The sequence below is a fragment of the Triticum urartu genome, chromosome 3A (assembly GCF_056163025.1).
Source record: "Triticum urartu cultivar PI428250 chromosome 3A, HENAU_Tu73, whole genome shotgun sequence".
Taxonomy (NCBI): domain Eukaryota; kingdom Viridiplantae; phylum Streptophyta; class Magnoliopsida; order Poales; family Poaceae; genus Triticum; species Triticum urartu.
Window position 1 is genome coordinate 217,025 of NC_141875.1, and position 19,625 is coordinate 236,649.

A 19,625-nucleotide genomic window follows, 5' to 3' on the forward strand; every position below is an offset into this window, starting at 1 on the left:
CATTTAACAGTGTGTGGGCCCCATAGTCATCCACATCTGGCGCCACGCCTCGGCCCACCTGTCAGACAATGGCTCAGAACGAGGCTGCTATGTCCCCCAAGCCCAAGGTTGGTTGGTGCATGCCTTTGTGGTGGTCGTTCTGGCGTCCTCACACATTTTTTTTAGAAAAGGAGGAGGACCCTCGGCCTCTGCATCTGGGTGATGCATACGGCCACTTTATTAATTATTCTCGTAAGACCTTACAAAGTGGTACAACAGTAAGACTAAAGCCATCGTCTATGCAACAACTAAGACCGGTTCAGGGGGCTACTGACGGTGTCCTGGACTAGGGGGTACTCACCACGTCGTCTCCCGATCTGTTAGATTGGGCCGAGGACCCCCATGGCCGTATACTCACGGGCCAGTTCGGACAGCTGCCGCATACAAGGAAGATTCCACAAGACTTGGCGATCAAGACAAGGACTCCTCCCCACCGGCGTATTCGGCTAGGACTCTTGTTATCCTAGGCCTCTGGTGCATTATATAAACCGAGGCTAGGCTAGTCGATATAACATACACATCAACTCCATATACAATAATCATACCATAGGCTAGCTTCTAGGGTTTAGCCTCCTTGATCTCGTGGTAGATCTACTCTTGTACTACCCATATCATCAATATTAATCAAGCAGGACGTAGGGTTTTACCTCCATCAAGAGGGCCCGAACCTGGGTAAAACATCGTGTCCCCTGCCTCCTGTTACCATTGATCCTAGACGCATAGTTCGGGACCCCCTACCCGAGATCCGCCGGTTTTGACACCGACATGAAGTTGGGTTATCTGCATATTTAATATCAAAAAAATGAAGATATAAAAAGATGGCATGGTGACATCTTCATTGATTGGTACCACAACATCAATTTGATACGAGAAAAAGAATGAAAATGACCAAACAAAGATGGAAAAAGGGGTGTAGTTTTCATACCAGATTGCAACATGGGTGCTCAAGGTTGCTGACGTAGTCAGGGTCGTCGCTCCTGGAGTCAAAATACATTGAATTGTTTTTGCATCAAGTTCACAACAACAACTGCCCAATGTCCATCCTTGACAATGGTGAAGAAGAGCTGCAATATTAACATTTTTTTCATAAACCCAGATGATGATGCAGTAAAAGATAGCTTTGAAAAGATAGCTTATAGCATTATAAAAAATACAGTAGCATAAAAACTATAAAAATCCATTCAGAAAGCTATGAGCTACAGAAAGCTTTAAGCTACAAAAATTCAAAAAACTTTTGAACTTGGGTTTTCTTTCCCGTGAGTGTATGACTGTATGATTTTTAATGGATTCAGTGAAAAAATTATGCTCCAATAGTTCCTGGAGCTACAACTATTCTGGGAAAAACTTGTTGTGCCTATTCTACAACTATTCCTGCTCCTCTCCAGGTGCCAAGGGGCAGTCAGGTAGGGAAAAACTTGTGGCCATTCATGCTCACAAATAGAAAACGAAAAAATTCATGCTAAAACTGCATGCTCCTCTCCGAGTGCTCCTGGACTGGGGCCTTCCTTCTCCTTCGCACGTCAGGTGATGAACCAACAAACCTGTGGCCAATCATGCTCACAAACAGAGGGCGCAAAATCCATTCCCCACCCCAAGTTCCTAGTCAATTCCCCACCCAAATACGGGGGCGCAAATCAAAAAAAGAGGGCGCCAACGCAACCCTAACCACAGCGTAGCCGCTCGCTGCGGAGCCGCCGGTGAAGCCACCGGAAGGCACGGAGCTGAACTCGACCGAAGCAACAATGTCGGCCAGAAATGGGGGGAAGGAAGGAGGAGAAATCACAGGGATCCAGAGGAGATCCGTACCTGCTTGGGTTGCCGCCGGCTGCCGGTGGTTCCGAAGACGTCGTCGTCGTCACGGCGGTGGGTTAGCCCCGGTCGCGCCGCCGCCCTCCCAGATCCAGTCGTCGCCCTCCCAGCCCTGCGAGCACACGCTGCTGCGGGAATGACCGCTTCCGGCTGTAGGGTCATTTTCCTGAAACAACGGGTATGTTTCAGAAAACATACGCGCGTGACGCGGAAGCGGGGTGGCGGTTCTTGTCCGGCCGATCAACAGATGATCCGACGGACGCGGAGCCGGCGGATGCGGCTCGCGTAATCGGTCGGGTGAACGTAAGCTTTTCCCAAAAAGAAAACTAGTGCAAAAAAAAAGATCTTGGAATCTCAATGTAATTTTATTATGTTTTAGATGCTTTATACTTTTGATGAATTTTTTGCAAAAGAAAAAGATTTGTTTGTTTGACTTTTACAGTAGTTCTTGGAGCAACAAAAAGGAAAACTAGTGCAACATGTCTAAACCTTGTAATGTCGCCCTACTTAAAAGGGAAATGTTTTTTGTCCCTCAACTCTTTTGAAAGTACATAAATGGTCCCTTCATTTGAAAACCAGTAAATACTAGTCCTTGAAGTTTAAAACCGGATAGGTTTAGTCTCTCATATCGTTTCAGGTGGTTTCGTGGACATAGTTTTGACGAAAACCAGACACATCATACCAACATACCAGACATAGTTTTGGCGACCAGGCCAACTTCGACATTGCTCCTGATACCTCCTATTCCCCCTCGCGATCCCCATGGTATGCATATGTGAGACATCTATTTTTTCTAAGTAAGCTGGTGTTCTGAACATCTTGAACTCAAATGGGACAATGCCACAATGGGTCTTGCTATCTGGAGGTTGATTGGTATATTTAAGCGCCGTTTTATTATTCACACATGAGAACGTTGGTGGAGAATTCATTTTTGCAATCAGAAGAATGCATGCCATACAATAGGTGTGCTGCTATTAATTTTTTCTGTCAATAATTTCCGGTCTACGTCTCCACCCTCGGTGGAACCTAAGACCAAAGAAGGTTTCATCGCTGTTAAAAAGCAACGGGGATTGGCCCTGCTTTTCTGGTAACATCGAGGACAAAAAATTCGATAGACAACTACTTGGCAGCTCATTTTTTGGCTTGTCTACACAAAAACATGTCAAATGTTGGCATCAAACGAAACATCTATATCCAAGTCTAGATTCCATATTTTCAACTCTAATATGATGACAAATACAAACCGATCTTTAAAAAAAAAGTTTTTTAAACCCCAAATCTAGCAAACGCCTAATTCCATGAGTCTGATACAAGCTGAGTAGGGCCCACAAAAGCAACATATATGATTGTATTATCTTGTTAGGGCATCTCTAACATAGATCATCCAACGGATGCCCAAGTACACCATTGTCGACGAGTACCTCGTCCGACTTATCTGACTGTTCTTTGGTTGGCTGGAATGGCACCCCTAACATAGTTGACCGTTCTTTGGCTGGCTGGAATGGCACCTCTCTCTCTCTGCCTGGCTATACACAAATAAAGAAGTTATATCTGATTACTTACTACCCAATACTGATCTTGACTAGTAGGCATTAGCACCTAATCCTTTGAGCAATGTACGGGCGCAATCCATTAGTACGTAATCTTGGATTTGATTTCAGTGCCTCTGAAGTTTGGAGGTCTTGTGTGCGTCAAATAGTCCGTGTTTCACATAGGAAAACGATCAAGGTAAGGTGTGATGGGTTGGCCTATCTAAGATATCCGCGTTATACAGATCCTAGTTTTGGGAATGTTCTAGAAGGTTTGGGTTCTGTCTTTTATTGTTTTGAGAACCTTCTAAGTGTCTAAAGGATTATGGTCAGCTTTTGTGTTATTTTTCACTTACCAATTTTTTTGGCTATTTATTTTTCGTTTTTTCATAAATTTTGAAAAATTCAATTTTTGCAAACTTTCAGAATATAAAAATTGTTTGCATTTTCTAAAATAATGTTTGAAAACATAAAAATTGTTTGCATTTTTTCTGAAATTTGAAAACATGTTCGCGGTTTTAAGAAATGTTCTCGATTTTTTTTACAAATGACGCTTTTCCAAAATATATTCTCGTTTTCTAAAAGACCATATTTTTAAAGAAATTTCCTATTTTTTAAAAAAATCTTCATGATTGTCAAAAAATCTTCTTAAATTTTCAAAATATTATCATATTTTTAAAATTCACTTTTAAATATTGATTTTCCATGTTTTCTAGAAAAAGGGAAAAATAGAAAAACCTGAAAAGACCGAGTAGGGACTGTATCCCCAAGCCGAGTTGCTACAATACACATCGCTCAGGTGCATGATAAATGGGCTGACCCAGTTATGGCCTCTGTTCACTGGGTCCCTATTATGTGATTAGGACGGAGACACTTCGATTTATCATTTGCAAAGGTCACTCCAACCTCCTCAGGCGCTGAAAAATGACGCACTGCATGTGCATCATTTGTCGCACACTAGGAATTTTTTTCGTAGATTCGTTTATTCAAAAAAACATCAAGTGGTTAGGAATAGCGACCATTGTTGTTAAGATGGTGGCTTCAGACAAACTGTACTACTTTGTAAGATCTTTATGAATAATTAATAAAATGGTTGTATGCATTGCCCAGATGCAGAGGCCGGGGGTAATCCTCTTTTTCAAAAAAAAAAAATGAGCCCATGCTGCGAGTCGGTGCTGCGACGCCGCCACCATGCTGCGAGTGGCCATGATTGTGAGCCTTGTCGCCGTGTACCATAAAGAATAGGGTGTACCCCACGGATCGGTTGGGAGTGGTGCGAAGACCCCATAGGACGCACACACACTCTATAATCCAAATTCGTACAATATTCTTTTATGTAGCAAAGAGAACACGGCTCGGTCCGACGGACGGACTAGGTCAAGATCACAACAGACAAGTTTGCAGAAGCATAACCTTCTTTCTATCCAGCTTGTCAGGGTGGTTACTTATTGGGAGAAGCGTCGGCCTATGGTTGGATGGTTAGAAGAGCGGTTGTACGTACCTCCGACCCCACCCACGAGGGAGGGGTGCGAGAAGCGAGGTATCTTTATCTTGATACGTATTTTATCTGTTTTTATTTACTCCGATCCGTATATACACTAGCTAGCTTTGGTCAAAGTGAAGCTTTGTACAAAGTTGATTGATAGTCAAAAACATTAACATGTACGAAGAGTAAATAAAAAACAGAGGGAGTAGTTGTTTTTGAGGAAATATGAATAAATAAATCGGGAATTTAGAAAAATAGATGAGTGGGGCCTCTTTGGTTTTTGAACCGAAATCTGATTTGATTCTGAAATCAAATCAAATCAAATGTGAGTCGGTTTTGGTTTTTTTTTGAGTATCAGTACAGACACAAGCGTTTATATACACACGCATACACTCATCCCTATGAATGTACACACGTACACTCTATCCCTATAAGCATCTTCGAGAGACTGAGCCGGCGTATCATCTTGAGATAGATAGATAGATAGATAGATAGATAGAGAAGAGAAAGAGGAAGCCCAACCAACCCCAGCACAGAGCAGAGAGCAGACAGACAGAGACGCAGAGAGAGAGAGAGGGAGAGGATGTCGGCCATGGAGACGGACGCCCCCGACGCCGCCCCGCCCCCCGCCGCCGACGCCGCGGCCTCCTCCTCCTCGTCCCGCAAGCCGGGCAAGCGCTTCGAGATCAAGAAGTGGAACGCCGTCGCGCTCTGGGCGTGGGGTAAGCGCCGATCCAATCCGATCCGATCCATCCCTAACCCTCCTAGATAGCTTGGGTCGGTTGATTTGATTTGATTGTATGTATCTGGAACTGCAGACATCGTGGTGGACAACTGCGCCATCTGCCGCAACCACATCATGGATCTATGTATGTAATAAGCTTTCTTGTTTTCTTCTTCTTCTTCTTGGGGAATTGCCGATCTGATCTGATCCGAATTTACTTTACTTGCTTCGTGCTGCAGGCATCGAGTGCCAGGCCAACCAGGCCAGCGCCACCAGTGAGGAGTGCACCGTCGCATGGGGTATGTACGCTTCCTTCCTTCCTTCAATATCAATATCACTGTTGCTTCCTTCACCGCCGAGTGACAAATTTAATTTATATGCCTCCTTTCTAGATTAAATTGCCTGTCTCTTACGGCTGTTTTGTGATTTGCGGCGTCCATCAAGTCATAGTCTCTTACGCCTGTTTTCTTGTGCATACATATAACCATACAGGATTCAGGATTCAGTATTCCACTGTTATGTTTATATAAGCCATACGTCTTCTCAGGACCATGTTTTATCTACTCTACTAGTTGATTCGTATTTACCTACCTCATGATTACGGGCTCTAGTTGCTGAATCAGGCAGAGCTGCAACCTCTGTTTTCTGCATGTTACACCACCTATGCTAACTCTATATGAGATAACTAGTAGTAAAACCTGTTATGTTACTCTACTATAGCTTAAAGCTGTGCATCTCATCTTGTTGCAGAGTGCAACATGATGCTAAATAAATTGCTTGTCTATCTGTCTCTTGAAATGATAAATCAACTTAGTATCTACTACCCCCTCCGTTCGGAATTACTTGTCTCGGATATGGATGTATCTAGAACTAAAATACGTCTAGATACATCCATTTTTGAGACAAGTAATTCTGAACGGAGGGAGTAGTATTTATTCGATAAAGTGCAACTCCCTCCCTCTGTCTGCGTTTATTAGGCCAGGGGGATGTTTCAGCAAATAAGGCACACCAATTAGCGTGCGCAGGACAAAAAAATCTGTTTAGAAAATGACCTATAATCCTGCTAGATTTAACTCACACAATATCCCCAAAATTGTCTGCTTTAATTAACTGCCATAATAAGCAGATTATCCCCTTGCGCGCTCGCTTGCATGCTGCCTCGTGCGCTCATCTTGCATGCCTGTAGGATATAACGGCAACCAAACGGCCTAATATGAGTGGACGCAGCTCCCCTGCTCGCTGGCCTGATTAACGTTCAGATATGCCCTATTTCTCCAATATATACCTGTCATGCATGTATACGAGTACTAGGCTTGTATCTGCAACTATTTATTACTATTGGTGAAGCCTAAGCTAGGATAACATGTCATTCTACTTATGCTAGTGTTTTATACATCCTTTCCATGTTCCTTTTGTGCAACTTGCCTTATTTATCCTACAGTTTTCTTAGCCTGATATTACCGCATTAATAGTAGGAATATAGTTTGCCCATGTGTTGAATTTGAAAATAATAATCAATGTTGATGGATCATGAGGTGTCATACAGTGCTTTTATGTTTGCACTTGACAAGTTAGTACACCTTCAAACATATTGGCTCATGTGCTACTTGTAGTTTCGATAGTCTGTCTCTTTGCTTGAGATATGATTTTTTTTATGCTATACCTCGTCGTGTTATTGTAGTCTCAAGACCCAGAAGATAGTAGGATGCCCTCATGGGGCAATTAATGGGGTGTGTGGTTAATTCGAATGTTTGATATTTGGTACTGAAGTTGTTAATACCTTTGTTGCGAGCGAGTAAATTTGTCAAGCTATATACCCCCTTGACATGTATCTGACTACTCCCTCCGTTCTGAATTACTTGTCGCAGGTATGGATGTATCTAGATGTATTTTAGTTTTAGATACATCCATTTCTGCGACGAGTAGTTTCTGGGGTCAAATATTTCCCCTGTAAATTGATCTATTATTTTATTGTAAAGCAAACTGTTTGGTCTTGAGCTTCAGTGGACCTAACATGATGTGGTCTTGTGCACTACAGGTGTCTGTAATCATGCTTTCCACTTCCACTGCATCAGCAGGTGGCTCAAGACTCGCCAAGTGTGCCCACTAGGTAAACACAGTTACTGTATGGCTCAAGTTCATCTTGTTGGAAATCTTCATATATACTGACCAGCATCTTTCTGTTGCTCCACGATGCAGACAACAGCGAATGGGAGTTCCAGAAATACGGCCACTAGACCACCCTCCTCCGCCGCGTTACTTGCCTACTACCACCCCACCAGAAGCCCAGACCTATCTCTTGTCGAAGATCGCTATCTCCGCCTACTTTAGAACATTTGCATCTACATCTCTGTGTTTGATGAGTTTGTATAAAGGATTCATGTACTTGCACATCTAATGCTATCGTATCGTCTCAAGGGATTCCCCCATTAAAATTACCCTTGCTGTGGACCTTTGGTCGGTGCCTTTTTTGAGCTTGCTGGGATAAGGAATATCGCTTTGGGAATGCTGTCCCGAGCCGGTTATCTTTTTGAGTAGAGATATGTTGAGTGTGCTAGTATTATTATGGAAGGGCATTGGTGAGTGCTTTTGATGCCATCTAAAGCTGCATGGCTTCTCCCGGAATCCGGTGGGGCGGTCGGCCTCCATGACCGCCGTGCCGCCTGTATCTAGGGTTCGTCTGCCGGCCGTGTTGACCGGCTGCCCTAGAGAGTCTTTTTCCCGAGCCTTTGCTTTGAGTTTTTTTTTACTCTCTCGCTAGTCGTTTTGATTAGCGTTTTTCTTTTTGGTTTTCCGATTTATACTTGATCGGTTTGGTCGCCCACCGCCACCGTCGACCCCCGTGTGCCTCTACTCCGACACTGGCATGACAGGCCAGCCTCTTCATCGACCCGGCAGCCTCGCTAGACAAGCAGCCCCTAACAGACGTCGCCCGCGCGTCTGCATGCCCGTCGCCCCGACCCGGCTGTTGATGCTAATCTTGTTACAAGGTCTGCCAAATGTTGCATTAGACTTTAGCTCCATGCATTAGTTCAGTATAGACTAATTTGTACCTGCATTGGCTTTCCATTTAATTAGTTTACATGTAGCAAATAACTAGGACCTGTCACGTATGTGTGCACGCACAGGATTAGATCGAGTCGTAGATGAGTTGGTCAGCCTACTGGCGATCCTCCGTGGGATGGCACGGGTGAATAGGATCGTGCGGAGACTTAGCATGTAATGGGTCACGTTCTGTTGGGCGTGCAGCCGAGAGAATGAAGGAAGAAAAAACAGAAAAAAGGATGGCAGTTGCGCCTCGCAAAATACTGGAGTCTTCGTCTACCTCTCTCTTGTTCGTCTCCCTCGTGTCCACGTGTTTACTCCGGCCGGCGATCTATCACCGGCGGCCTCGCACGACAGGCAGCCCCTAACGGCCGTCGTCCTCGCGTCTGCATGCCCGTTGTCCCGACCCGGCGGCCTCGCGCGACAGGCGGCCCCTCAAGGCCGTCGTCCGCGCGTCGACCCACTCGTCGATCTACGCTGGTCATCACCGTCATGTCCCCGAGTTCAGCGCGCCCCTCCGTCGATCGAGCAACCGGCTGCTGCTGCGTCGCTCCATCGGGCCGCAGCGCCGCCGCCCCGTGGCTGCACCGATCCGCGCCGCCGCTACGTCGCCCTTTCGGCCGTAGCGTCGCGGCACGTGGTCCCCGCCACCGCCCTGAGGTTGTTCCTGTGGTTGCACCACATCTCGCGCTACCGCTGCGTCGCCTCTTTGGGCCGTAGTGTCGCGGCCCGCGGTCAACCGCTGCACCGAAGCCGTCCGCTCCAGGCCGTCCCTGAGGCTGCACCGACCCTCGCGCTGCCGCTGCGTCGCCTCGTCGGGCCGTACCGAGCGTGGCACGCGATCCCTGCAACCGCCCTGCTTCCCCGCCGTCGCCCCGACCAGCCCGCCGCCGTTGCGTCGCCCCTTCGGGTCGTAACGCTGCGGCCCGCGGTCCACCGCCGTCCACGCGCGTTGACTTCCAGGTGATATGTGCCGCGCCGCCTTCCTTGGCGCGGGAACGTCACCGTCCGTGCCGGTCTTCGTCACGCTGTCGGGTTCATTATCGCCTACTTCGAGAACCGCCACCGTGCTCCTTCTCTAGCCGCCGCCGCCGCTGCTTTCTTCCGCGGCTCCACGGTGACTACCTTGACACCGGCGACCCCCGACTCGACACCGACCACGGCGTTCTTTGCACGGCTACCTCGACTACGGCTACACCACCTACGCTCTCAACTATCTCGACAAACGGCACAAAGGGCTACCGCCTTGCTTGAGCAACCTCGTCGGTTGCCACACCAGCCACAACTCCACGATGCATCAACCGTTACAACCGGGGGGGGGGGGGGGGGGGGTGGGTGTCCGTCGGCTTGCCTTCGGATTCTTCTTCAATCTCACCGTCTGCGTCGCTACCGTTGTTACTGCGGGGGGATGTTGAGTATATTTATTATCAGGAAAGACGAGATAGATTAGGATTTGTTCTGTTTTGTCTTGTACTCCAAATAGATCATTGTACTCCTATATAAATGTCCACGAGGCTCAAGCAATACAACAACTATTCCACCAATCTCCCTCTCTCTACATCTAACTCCACCGACACAGCGACCCACGAAATATTCTAGCCGTCCACGAGCATCAAGCCGAACATGCCATCTACTCCTACATCAAGCCGAACGACCACACCACCGATCTGCAACTACACCGACACCTCTACATCAAGCCGAACATCAACAGCAAACCGGTACGACTACATCGCCCCAATGAAAAAAAAATCTTCGTCGAGCAGATCTACTTGAAGCTACCACTACATGCACCATCCACGCGCCAAGCCAGTGTGGAAAGCGTGCAGTTCTTCATCGTCTTCTTCAGCATGACACGGCATCGACACCTGTCGCCACGAGCAAGCGACACATCATTGTCGACACGCCGCTGCATCACCGAAACTTCATTGCCAAGGTCTTCATCACCATCATCGTTAACACAATGCCGCCGCCTCGTCCACAAGATGGACATTTAGCGTCCTCTGACAGACTATTCTGCAAGATGTCACCTCGACGACGGCAATGACCGCGTCACGACGACGGCATCGACCGCGTCACCCGCGACGGCACGACTGCATCGACACAGCGTCACTATAGTGACAACCCTACACGACCACATGGTTCTGGCAAAACAGATGTGTGCTCGATGGGTTTCCCCCGGTCTTGGCAAAACTGGTGGACTCATCGCTGATGGCACCCTCTGACATTCGCAAGGTGCATTGTCCACGTCTGCAGCTCCGTCTTAACGCAATTTTTTGCGCCTTCGGCTTTGTGAGGCTTCATCATTCACGACGATTACATCACCGACCACGACTACATCGACCGCGGCTACATCACCATGATCGGCTACCTTGACATCGACGTTAATGGCTTGTTCTACAGTAACACATCAGCAACAACTCCAGTCAACAGCGTCTGTGTCGTCATCAACGTTCACGCCACTCCCGCTGTGACTGCGGGAGGGAATAGAGGAGAAGGCAGGAAGGCAACAGAAGGGGACGCAGTCACCACCCTAGATGCCGACCCATCAAAAACGCACTTGATGATGGCACAACGGAGAAGACGGCAGAAGCACAAGAGTTCAAATTCAGTCGTCATCGTCCGCTTCACTCCCGCTACGACTGAGGGGGAATGTTAGAAGTATAATTATGTTTAAGTTAGAGATTAGGAGTTGGAGATAGGATTGGTTTAAACCATGTACGACTTGTCCCCTACTCCAAATCTCTCTCCCTCATATTGTACTCTATATATACCCCATACCTGTGTCAGATCAATACAACATACAACAACAATATTAGTCATCCTACAATTTCCACACTGCCTACACGGTGAGAGTGATCGATGATCCGACAACTCCGAACAAGATCCTGTACATGAGGCCGCCAGAGAACATGGTGTCGCACAACGAGCTCATCGCAATGTGGGAGAGGAAAACAGGAAGGGCTCTCCAGGTGAAGTTGATCAAGTGTAGGGTACATCATCAATCATCCTGCACCCAAACAGACATATGATCGAGTGTCTGTAGACCGTTGTTACAGTCGCATCTCTGACCACTCTTTCTTGACATGTGCCTGCAGAGGCAGCATACCCTCTGAAAATGTTGTTGTCCCTCTCACTCTCCATCTTCGTTAGGGGCGACCATGCCATCCCCAATCAGCTCATGCTACAATCCCCAAATCAGCTCAAATTCTCGCTACAATCCTCCTCCTACTCGTGCTAATCCTGCATAACCGAAAGAAGAAATGGATCCTGCATAACAGACAGAAGAAATATAGTTCAGAAAGTCTCAAAGCTGATAGACCTAGTAACAGGTGAGTGTCCGCTGGTCGTCGCCGCCGGCGTGGACGCGTCTTCGTCTACCTCTCCTCTTCACCACGTGACTTCGTCTGCCTCAGACCACGCGCCTGCGCCTCCATCGGAGCCATCTGTCAACCGTACCCAGCTCAATGACGACCTCAAGAAGACGAAGGTACCTATTCCTCTTCCTTGTGCCCTCCTCTCTAATTTCTTTTCAACCCTCCTCTCTAATTTCTTAATGCAGCTGGCAGAAATAGGCGACATCTCGCTGGGGGCGCTCACCATCATGGCCGGCGTCGTGGTGGTGTGGTTGACCATGCGCTCCGCCCGTGCTCCGCCGCCGCCGCAGCAGCAGCAACAGCAGCAGCAGCAGCAGCAACACCTGGTCCGATCGAGATCTCACGCCGTTCGGGGTTCTGCAGATGTAAGTGAAATCCCTGCTTGTGTTTCTAGTTATGCATCAGTTTGACAATAATCCCTCCCTCGTCTTTCACAAACAATGCACTGTTAGTGGTTAATTATCCTTCATGCATATACTACTTGCCAAAGGCGTTTTTTCACTAGTAGTAACCGAAAGCGTTTCATTCAGTCACCAAAGTTGATGCATTTTCTGGTGTCCGCCTGGATGAAAATTTGCACCGGATTTAGGTTAAGACAGACATATTTTGGGGTTTCGGGCTGCCACATTTGTCCGATTCAGCCCAAACAAACCCACACGGACCTAACAAGTGATTTTGGGGACGAAAAAGAAGCAAGAAGGCAGCAGCTTTACTACTAGGCCTCCATCCAGAATTAATTGTCGCTCAAACTGATGAGTTTATAGCAAAATATATTAAGAAATAAAAAATAAAAAAAATTATCATTACATTGATAATTTTCCTGTATAAACTTTGTCACATTTGCATTTTCGCACACCTTATATTTTGGACCAAATGGGGAGCCCAGTGAATTTAATTAAGTAGACAAAGGCAAAACTTGTGTGGCAAGCTGCTATTTGCAGTGCGTAAAAATTAAAAAGGAGCACACTTGACAATTCCATCTCCCTTCCATCCTTGGCAGCACATTTAAGTAAATAATACATTGCTTTTTGTGAGGCACAAACAGAATCAGCCTGATTAGAATGAATTGCGGTTAAAAATGACAAAACTGGGATGCTCGGAGACAATAATCAGGAGCGATTAGCCTGGTAAAAATCGCCAGCCCAGCGCTAAGAAAAACATGCTTCCCTAGCTGCAGATCAATTGGGGGACCGTAATCTGCCGCAAGAACAAAGTGAGAACATATAAGAGTCAAATGATACACATCATCAACGTCGTTACAGCGCTGCCATTTCCAGTCTGGAATTCGTTCTTCAATCTGGAAATGGACCTTGACAGACAGCAAATACACTCTTAACGCCTCAACATGGTCACTGTTGCCTGTTCCGTTCAAAGTCACACATACATCACTCGCATGATTTCTCAGACAATGCCAGGTATATATGAAACACCAAAAAATACCAAGTACGTACATGCATGACTGCTTTGGAACTGCACCCTTGAAAAGAAACAGGGGTATTTATTTACCCGAGGCATGTGAAAGGAGATGAGCATGTGAAAAGAAACAAGCACCAGGGGTATTTATTTCATCTTGTTGGAAATCGTGCATCTACATCCATCCATCCTTGTTATCAATGTTTAATTTCCGTGCTTGTGTGTTTGAGTTTGTTTGTATAAAGGACCCGTGTGCTTGCACGTGTGTTTGAGTTTGTTTGTATAAAGGACCCGTGTGCTTGCACGTGTGTTTGAGTTTGTTTGTATAAAGGACCCGTGCGCTTGCACGCTATCGTATTAAGGGATGGATTCCCCATTGAATTTGAATTTGCCCGTGCCTTTTCTGAGTTTGCTGGGATAAGGAATCTAGCTTTGGGAATGCTGTCGCGGGTCGGTTATCTTTTTGACTAGAGATATGTTAAGTGCCTGTGCTAGTATTATGATGGAAGGGCATCAGATTCTGGTGACTGCTTTTGTTTTTCAGAAGCTGCATGCATGGCTTCTCCTGAAATCCAGTGGGAACTGTCTCAGGTCGGTCGTGTGCTTCCTTTTGTCGGTGCTTATCTTTGTTGCAATTCAATTCTTGTGAATTGTAATGTGGATGATGATCTGGGGAGCACCGCCTAGCGAAAAAGGAAGAAAAAATACTACCATGGAGTCTTGGCTAGGTTCATCCTCTTGACACAATTGTGGCTCCACCTTTGGATGCTGTTGGATTCTTTTCTCAACTTTGAACTTGGATCGGTTCTGAAAATGAATTCTCTACCATGGTAGCCAAAACTGGAGGGATGCATGTGTTTGATTCTTGCCTATTTCATCCATCCATCCATCCATCCATCAAAACTTACATGATTTATTCGTGCCAACACATGATTTACATTTCTGGAAGGCAACCTATGTGTGCCTTGTTGAAATATCTAAGCTTGGTTTCCACATGGCCAGTTTTAGCAAGGCCAGGCCATGGCTACATCTTCTGTGCTTCATCGGCCAGCTCCAGGAAGAAGGGCCTTAGGCGAGCACAGGGCTCCGTCCAGACGACGATGGCTGTAGGTTGGCGGCGAACTTCCTTGCCCACTGGTCGTAATGTATGATCTCCTCGAGCGACGGCCTTGTCACCAGCTCGTTGCGGTGCGCGTCGCACGTCATCTCCACCACCTTGAAGATGTCCAGGTAGCTGATCCTGCAAAAACAACAACAGGGGAGATGGATGAGGACTTGGGCTTTTTTATGTCCATGTTCATAGAAACAGTTTTCATCGCAGCAAATATGAGATATGCAACAACAGGCAGGCCAAACTTAAGCTAAACTTATATCAAGTGCTCATGAAATCAAGGTTCCACAGGTTATGGTCGAAAGTGCCTGAGCATATTATTAGCTTTCAGGACATACATTCTCCTTTCAAGTCAGACTACGCAAAGAATCTTTTGTTTACTTTGGTTGATACCAAAGGATTTTGTATATCATGATGCTGCTATCAGCAGAACAGACACGCGGAACATAGTTACGTCAACAAAATCAGAACAATGGCATCCACTATGCAATGCTTTGTCTAAAAAACAAGACAGAAGAAAAGGATGATAGCATTCAGAAAAGAAAGAATCATACTTTTCGTCGATGAACAGCTCCACCGCCTTCTCATTAGCAGCACTCAAAACTCCCGTCATGGTGCCCCCGGCCCGCCCTGCCGCATACGCGAGATCCACCGATGGGTATTTCACGTTGTCGGGAGCTTTAAATGTCAGCGAACCCAGCCTGCATTATCCAGTTGCAATCAATTAGCTAAGAAATTAATCTGGAAATTCTTAGAGGACATTTTAGAACAAAATTGTGGAGCTGGGAGAGTGCTTTTACTTGCAAAGGTCTAGCCGGGGCCAGGTGACCTCGGAGCAGTAGACTCGGTCTGGCCAAGACAAGGTGTATAGGATCGGTAGCCGCATGTCTGGCCATCCCAGCTGAGCCAGGACAGATGAATCCTGAGGAAACAATACAACTTCATGAACACTTGAAGTCAAGATAGCATTAAGCCAGATGTAAATGATTTAGCATATCAGCCTCAAGGATCTGAAGGAACATAAACCTCAGATTCTGCCGGTCTGATGCGCTAAATGTACTACCAGAGAAAGCAAGAATAAATGATATGCACCGCATCGGCATGACGTGTGCGTGCGTTACAGTGTCCATAAGAATATATGCTTCTTGAAAAAAGGGGATAACTATGTTGTAGGGCCTCACCTGGGTTTCAATCATAGAGTGTATGATGGACTGTGGGTGAATCACAATCTCAATGTCATCATATTCAGCACCAAACAAATAATGCGCCTCGATAACTTCTAACCCCTGCAAGAATCAAGTTGTCGCTATAGTGATTAAACAGACACACAAAAAAGAAGAAGAAGAAAGTTTTAACATAAAGTTGAGGAAATTTCTAAGCACCTTGTTGAACAAAGTAGCAGAATCTACTGTGATTTTCTTCCCCATGCTCCAGTTTGGGTGCTTCAAAGCATCGGCAACCTTTACATCTTTCAGCTTCTCAACTGGCCAGTCCCTGTCATCATCAATTGATATAAGATGGAGTTCGATGCTTCTAGAAGTAAAACAGGTACCACAATACACATGAAAACAAACGGACTTACCTGAAAGCACCGCCAGACGCAGTCAGAATAACGCGACGAAGTGATCCTTCAGACAAGCCTTGTATACACTATAGCATAGGAGCAGAAAACTTAAATTCACAGATTCCTAACTATGCTAAACTTGCAGCATGGTGAAAAATATAACTGCAGTAAGAACCAACTGTTTTATGGTATGTACCTGAAATATTGCAGAGTGCTCTGAATCAGCAGGAAGTATTTTCACATTGTGCTTGTGCGCAAGGGGAAGCACGAACGGACCGCCTGCGATAAGTGTCTCTTTGTTCGCCAACGCAATATCTTTCCCAGCTTCAATTGCTGCAACTGTAGGCTGTCATACAGAAAGAAAATAATGGATATTTTAGTTGGCCTTTATAGTAGCTTCAGCAAGCATACATAATCAGATCTGTCATCCATCCAAAGTGGAGGAGAGAAAATTTAACAATAGCATGATAATGTTGAGTTCTCCGGAAACACGAAGATAAGATAAGATACTAAGCAGAGTCTGAAAGTAGCACCACTGAGGCATGCATGATGGGCCTACTGATATGCAGTTTCATAAAGGGGCCATGGACCAAGGCTCTAAACTGTTAAGGATAGGATATTGGTTGCACCACTACGGCACTATCAATTAGGTTGTCCCATACCGACTTTTCTTAACATCTTAAAAGCTATTAAAAATAAAAGATGAAGGAAAAAAATGCAACAAAGAAGAACATAAATTACCTTGAGTCCTGCACACCCTACTATGCCCGTAACGACTGTAACTGCATCCGGGTGGCGAGCGACCTATTATTGAAGAGTTGAATATCAGTGAAAATTCAGTATAAAGCATTGATTCCTTATGCATATAGGATCAGAAGAAATGTCTTGTTACCTCTATGACACCTTGCTCCCCAGGAATAATTTCCGGCATTTCTTCACAACCAGCTAACGCTTCCTTTAGCTCGTTAAGTAATGACTCGTTTCTTACAGCCACCAGCTTTGGCTTGAACGTTTTCACCTGTTAAATTCAGCAGTAACTCTCATAGGGTTAATACTACGATATGCACGCAGTTTTGCTCTGACAATTCACAACAAGGGGTGAAAGTGAAACTGAATAAATATACACTCTGAAGATAGATGATTGTACCTGATCAGCTAGAAGAGTGACATTGGAGCCAGCAGCAAGAGCGACAACCCGGAACTTGTCAGGATTCTCCGCAACGATGTCCAATGTCTTTTCAGTTACACAAACAAAAAAGAAAAACTGTTAATTATCAGCGGATCCACCAAGTTGAACAAAAAGAAGCACTATTGTCTGAACATGTAACATTGCAACGGTGCGGATTATAAGCTTCCATTTGTCTTACCTGTGTTCCTATGGAACCGGTTGAGCCGACGATCGAGATGGGCTTGGGGCCCTCCCACGACCTCCTCTCGGGTTCCGCGACGGCTCGGCCAGGCCAGGCGGGCGGTGGGCCCTGCTGCATCGAGCAGCATGTCCTCAGGTAGGCTGCTCTTTTGTCCCTCCTTTGAAACGTGAAGTCCACTGGAATGGGGGCACAAGTCAAGTCAAACTAAGATTAGTTGAAAGCAACACCACTAACCAACCAAAGTTGCAGACTTCCACTATAATTAGGCCACTATGCTAAAGGAAGTTTATAAATTCAAGCCCTGAATTATTGCACCCAGTTCATGTTTGGTCACTCATGTAAACTCCCACCCAGTTCATGTCTAGTGCACCAACCAACCAACCAGTCAGCCTAAAAGGATATGTTAAGAAAATAAAATTCAAAAAATCGGCTTAAAAGTAAGCAAGGCACTGAACAGAGGCACATAGTAGAGCAGAGCAGAGCAGTGAAAGTTGGTGTGAATGAAAATATCATGTCACTGGAAAGTAGGAGGTGGAATGGGATCAGAGCCAGGCACAAGAGAATAAGTTCTTGGAACTTTGGAAGGAAGGAACATATTAGATATTCCACGCAGTGCAGGGGGGTGGAATTGGCAAACGGCCCCCCCGGACGATATTTCAGAATTTGATGCAGCCGGTTAGTGGATTGCAAAAGAAAAGAGGGGATTCTCTTCTTTCTACACTGACTGACAGGTAACTGATAACTGCTGCCTAGACAAAAAAGTAAGTAAGATGCATCAAATTCTGAAATTGTTTTACTACTCCCTCTGTAAACTAATATAAGAGTGTTTAGATAACTAAAATAGTAATCTAAATGCTCTTATATTGGTTTACGGAGGGAGTATAATATAATATGTTTTTTGAAATGATGAAAGCAAAGGAAAGGAAATCGTGGCTTTTGAAGGACGTCCAAATCAAAACGGTTAGGCATCATGAGAATATGAGATCACAAGTGAGCGTGCGTGCGTGCAACTTTACACTGACAGACAGACAGACAGACTGTATTTACTATGCTTATTCTCTCTGAGAAGGCGCGGCTGCCATGCGCCGCGAAAACAAGAAATGATTTCGGAGCAAAGCTCAAACCTTTTCTTTTCTTTTCTTTCTTGCCAAAGCAAAGCAGAGGCAGAAGTGGCCGAATTCGTGATACACAATATATATATATAGCAGTAGAGGTGCAGCATACATAGGTGCAGGGAGGAGAACATACATAATCTTGATTCACTCATGTTTGCAGCAAGAGTGGGATTCTAAAAACAATTATATCTAGTTAGCTAGTAGGAGTACACCACCACCACATGCTACCTTGGAACTGACGACTAATTGCTTTAAAAATGAAGCACACAATTATTAAGTACTACTGTAGTAGACAAAAAATCCTATTCCTAGGGGTGGAAAACTGGCAGTTGGATCCGGGAAATAAGCGTCCGGCGAGGAGGGGGAAAGAAAGAGTCCGGCGAGGAGGGAAAGGCCCTACCTTTGCGCTGGTGCTGGCGGGGGCGGAAGGCGGCTCCCCTCCTGCTGCTGCTGGTGGTGCCGGAGGAGAGCTCGCCGGGGAAGGAGGCCACCTTGAGCGCCATCGCCGACGACCTCTGCTCTACCAAAAATGAGTGGAGATAGTGGAGGTGGATGGGTGGAGACGATGAGCCCTTGAGCGTTCTCTCTCTCTTTATATAAACTGAAAAACAACATGTGGATGGATGGAGATAAGACGAGGGGAGCATCTGAGACTCCCATGGCCTTCACTCACCCTCTCCTGATGCTCTTTTCAGTTATTCACTTTGTTTATTGCACAGCCGGACCGGCCACGTCACCCGCCGCCCGGTCCCACGTGTCATCCTCCTCTTCGTCATCATCATGCTTAAAGCATGCAAGGTTGGACGGCAGAATATTTATTTATATTCGTGTATTATACTCCCTCCGTTTCTAAATACTTGTCTTTCTAGGCATTTCAACAAGCAGAGGAAGTAGATAGATAGACTGACCTATGCGCGTGTGGGACCCACCAGCGTCCTCATGCCTAGCTTGCAGGGAAGGGATTACAGGCATCCCAAATCTGTGTCTCCATTTTCCCTTTCCAGGCATCTTTTGCCGTGTCGCTTTCTATTGTACTCCCTCCGTAA

General features: G+C 46.0%; 2 protein-coding genes across 2 annotated transcripts; one reads left to right on the forward strand and one right to left on the reverse strand.

The window, feature by feature from the left end:
• Nucleotides 1-5,362: 5,362 nt before the first annotated feature.
• Nucleotides 5,363-8,025, forward strand: LOC125542236 (uncharacterized). The gene is made up of 5 exons (XM_048705190.2): nt 5,363-5,585; nt 5,682-5,732; nt 5,827-5,886; nt 7,626-7,697; nt 7,787-8,025. The coding sequence occupies exons 1-5, from the start codon at nt 5,447-5,449 to the stop codon at nt 7,822-7,824; spliced, it is 360 nt and encodes a 119-aa protein (XP_048561147.1). The 5' UTR covers nt 5,363-5,446; the 3' UTR covers nt 7,825-8,025.
• Nucleotides 8,026-14,268: 6,243 nt separating this feature from the next.
• Nucleotides 14,269-19,266, reverse strand: LOC125542235 (1-deoxy-D-xylulose 5-phosphate reductoisomerase, chloroplastic). Its single transcript, XM_048705188.2, has 12 exons — nt 18,980-19,266; nt 17,462-17,640; nt 17,242-17,328; nt 16,987-17,112; nt 16,836-16,898; nt 16,291-16,440; nt 16,113-16,180; nt 15,913-16,024; nt 15,712-15,816; nt 15,331-15,452; nt 15,085-15,231; nt 14,269-14,659 (listed from the first exon to the last, which is right to left on the reverse strand). The coding sequence occupies exons 1-12, from the start codon at nt 19,224-19,226 to the stop codon at nt 14,488-14,490; spliced, it is 1,578 nt and encodes a 525-aa protein (XP_048561145.1). The 5' UTR covers nt 19,227-19,266; the 3' UTR covers nt 14,269-14,487.
• Nucleotides 19,267-19,625: the final 359 nt, after the last annotated feature.

Excerpts from the sequence above, each read along its gene's own strand:
- LOC125542236 (XM_048705190.2), top strand. The coding sequence starts at position 5,447 with ATGTCGGCCATGGAGACGGACGCCCCCGACGCCGCCCCGCCCCCCGCC. Across the intron at positions 5,586-5,681 it reads CGTCGCGCTCTGGGCGTGGG|ACATCGTGGTGGACAACTGC; the intron begins GTAAGCGCCGAT and ends CTGGAACTGCAG. Across the intron at positions 7,698-7,786 it reads TCGCCAAGTGTGCCCACTAG|ACAACAGCGAATGGGAGTTC; the intron begins GTAAACACAGTT and ends TCCACGATGCAG.
- LOC125542235 (XM_048705188.2), bottom strand. The coding sequence starts at position 19,226 with ATGCTCCCCTCGTCTTATCTCCATCCATCCACATGTTGTTTTTCAGTT. Across the intron at positions 16,025-16,112 it reads GCGTCTGGCGGTGCTTTCAG|GGACTGGCCAGTTGAGAAGC; the intron begins GTAAGTCCGTTT and ends TGATGATGACAG. Across the intron at positions 15,453-15,711 it reads ACTCTATGATTGAAACCCAG|GATTCATCTGTCCTGGCTCA; the intron begins GTGAGGCCCTAC and ends TTGTTTCCTCAG.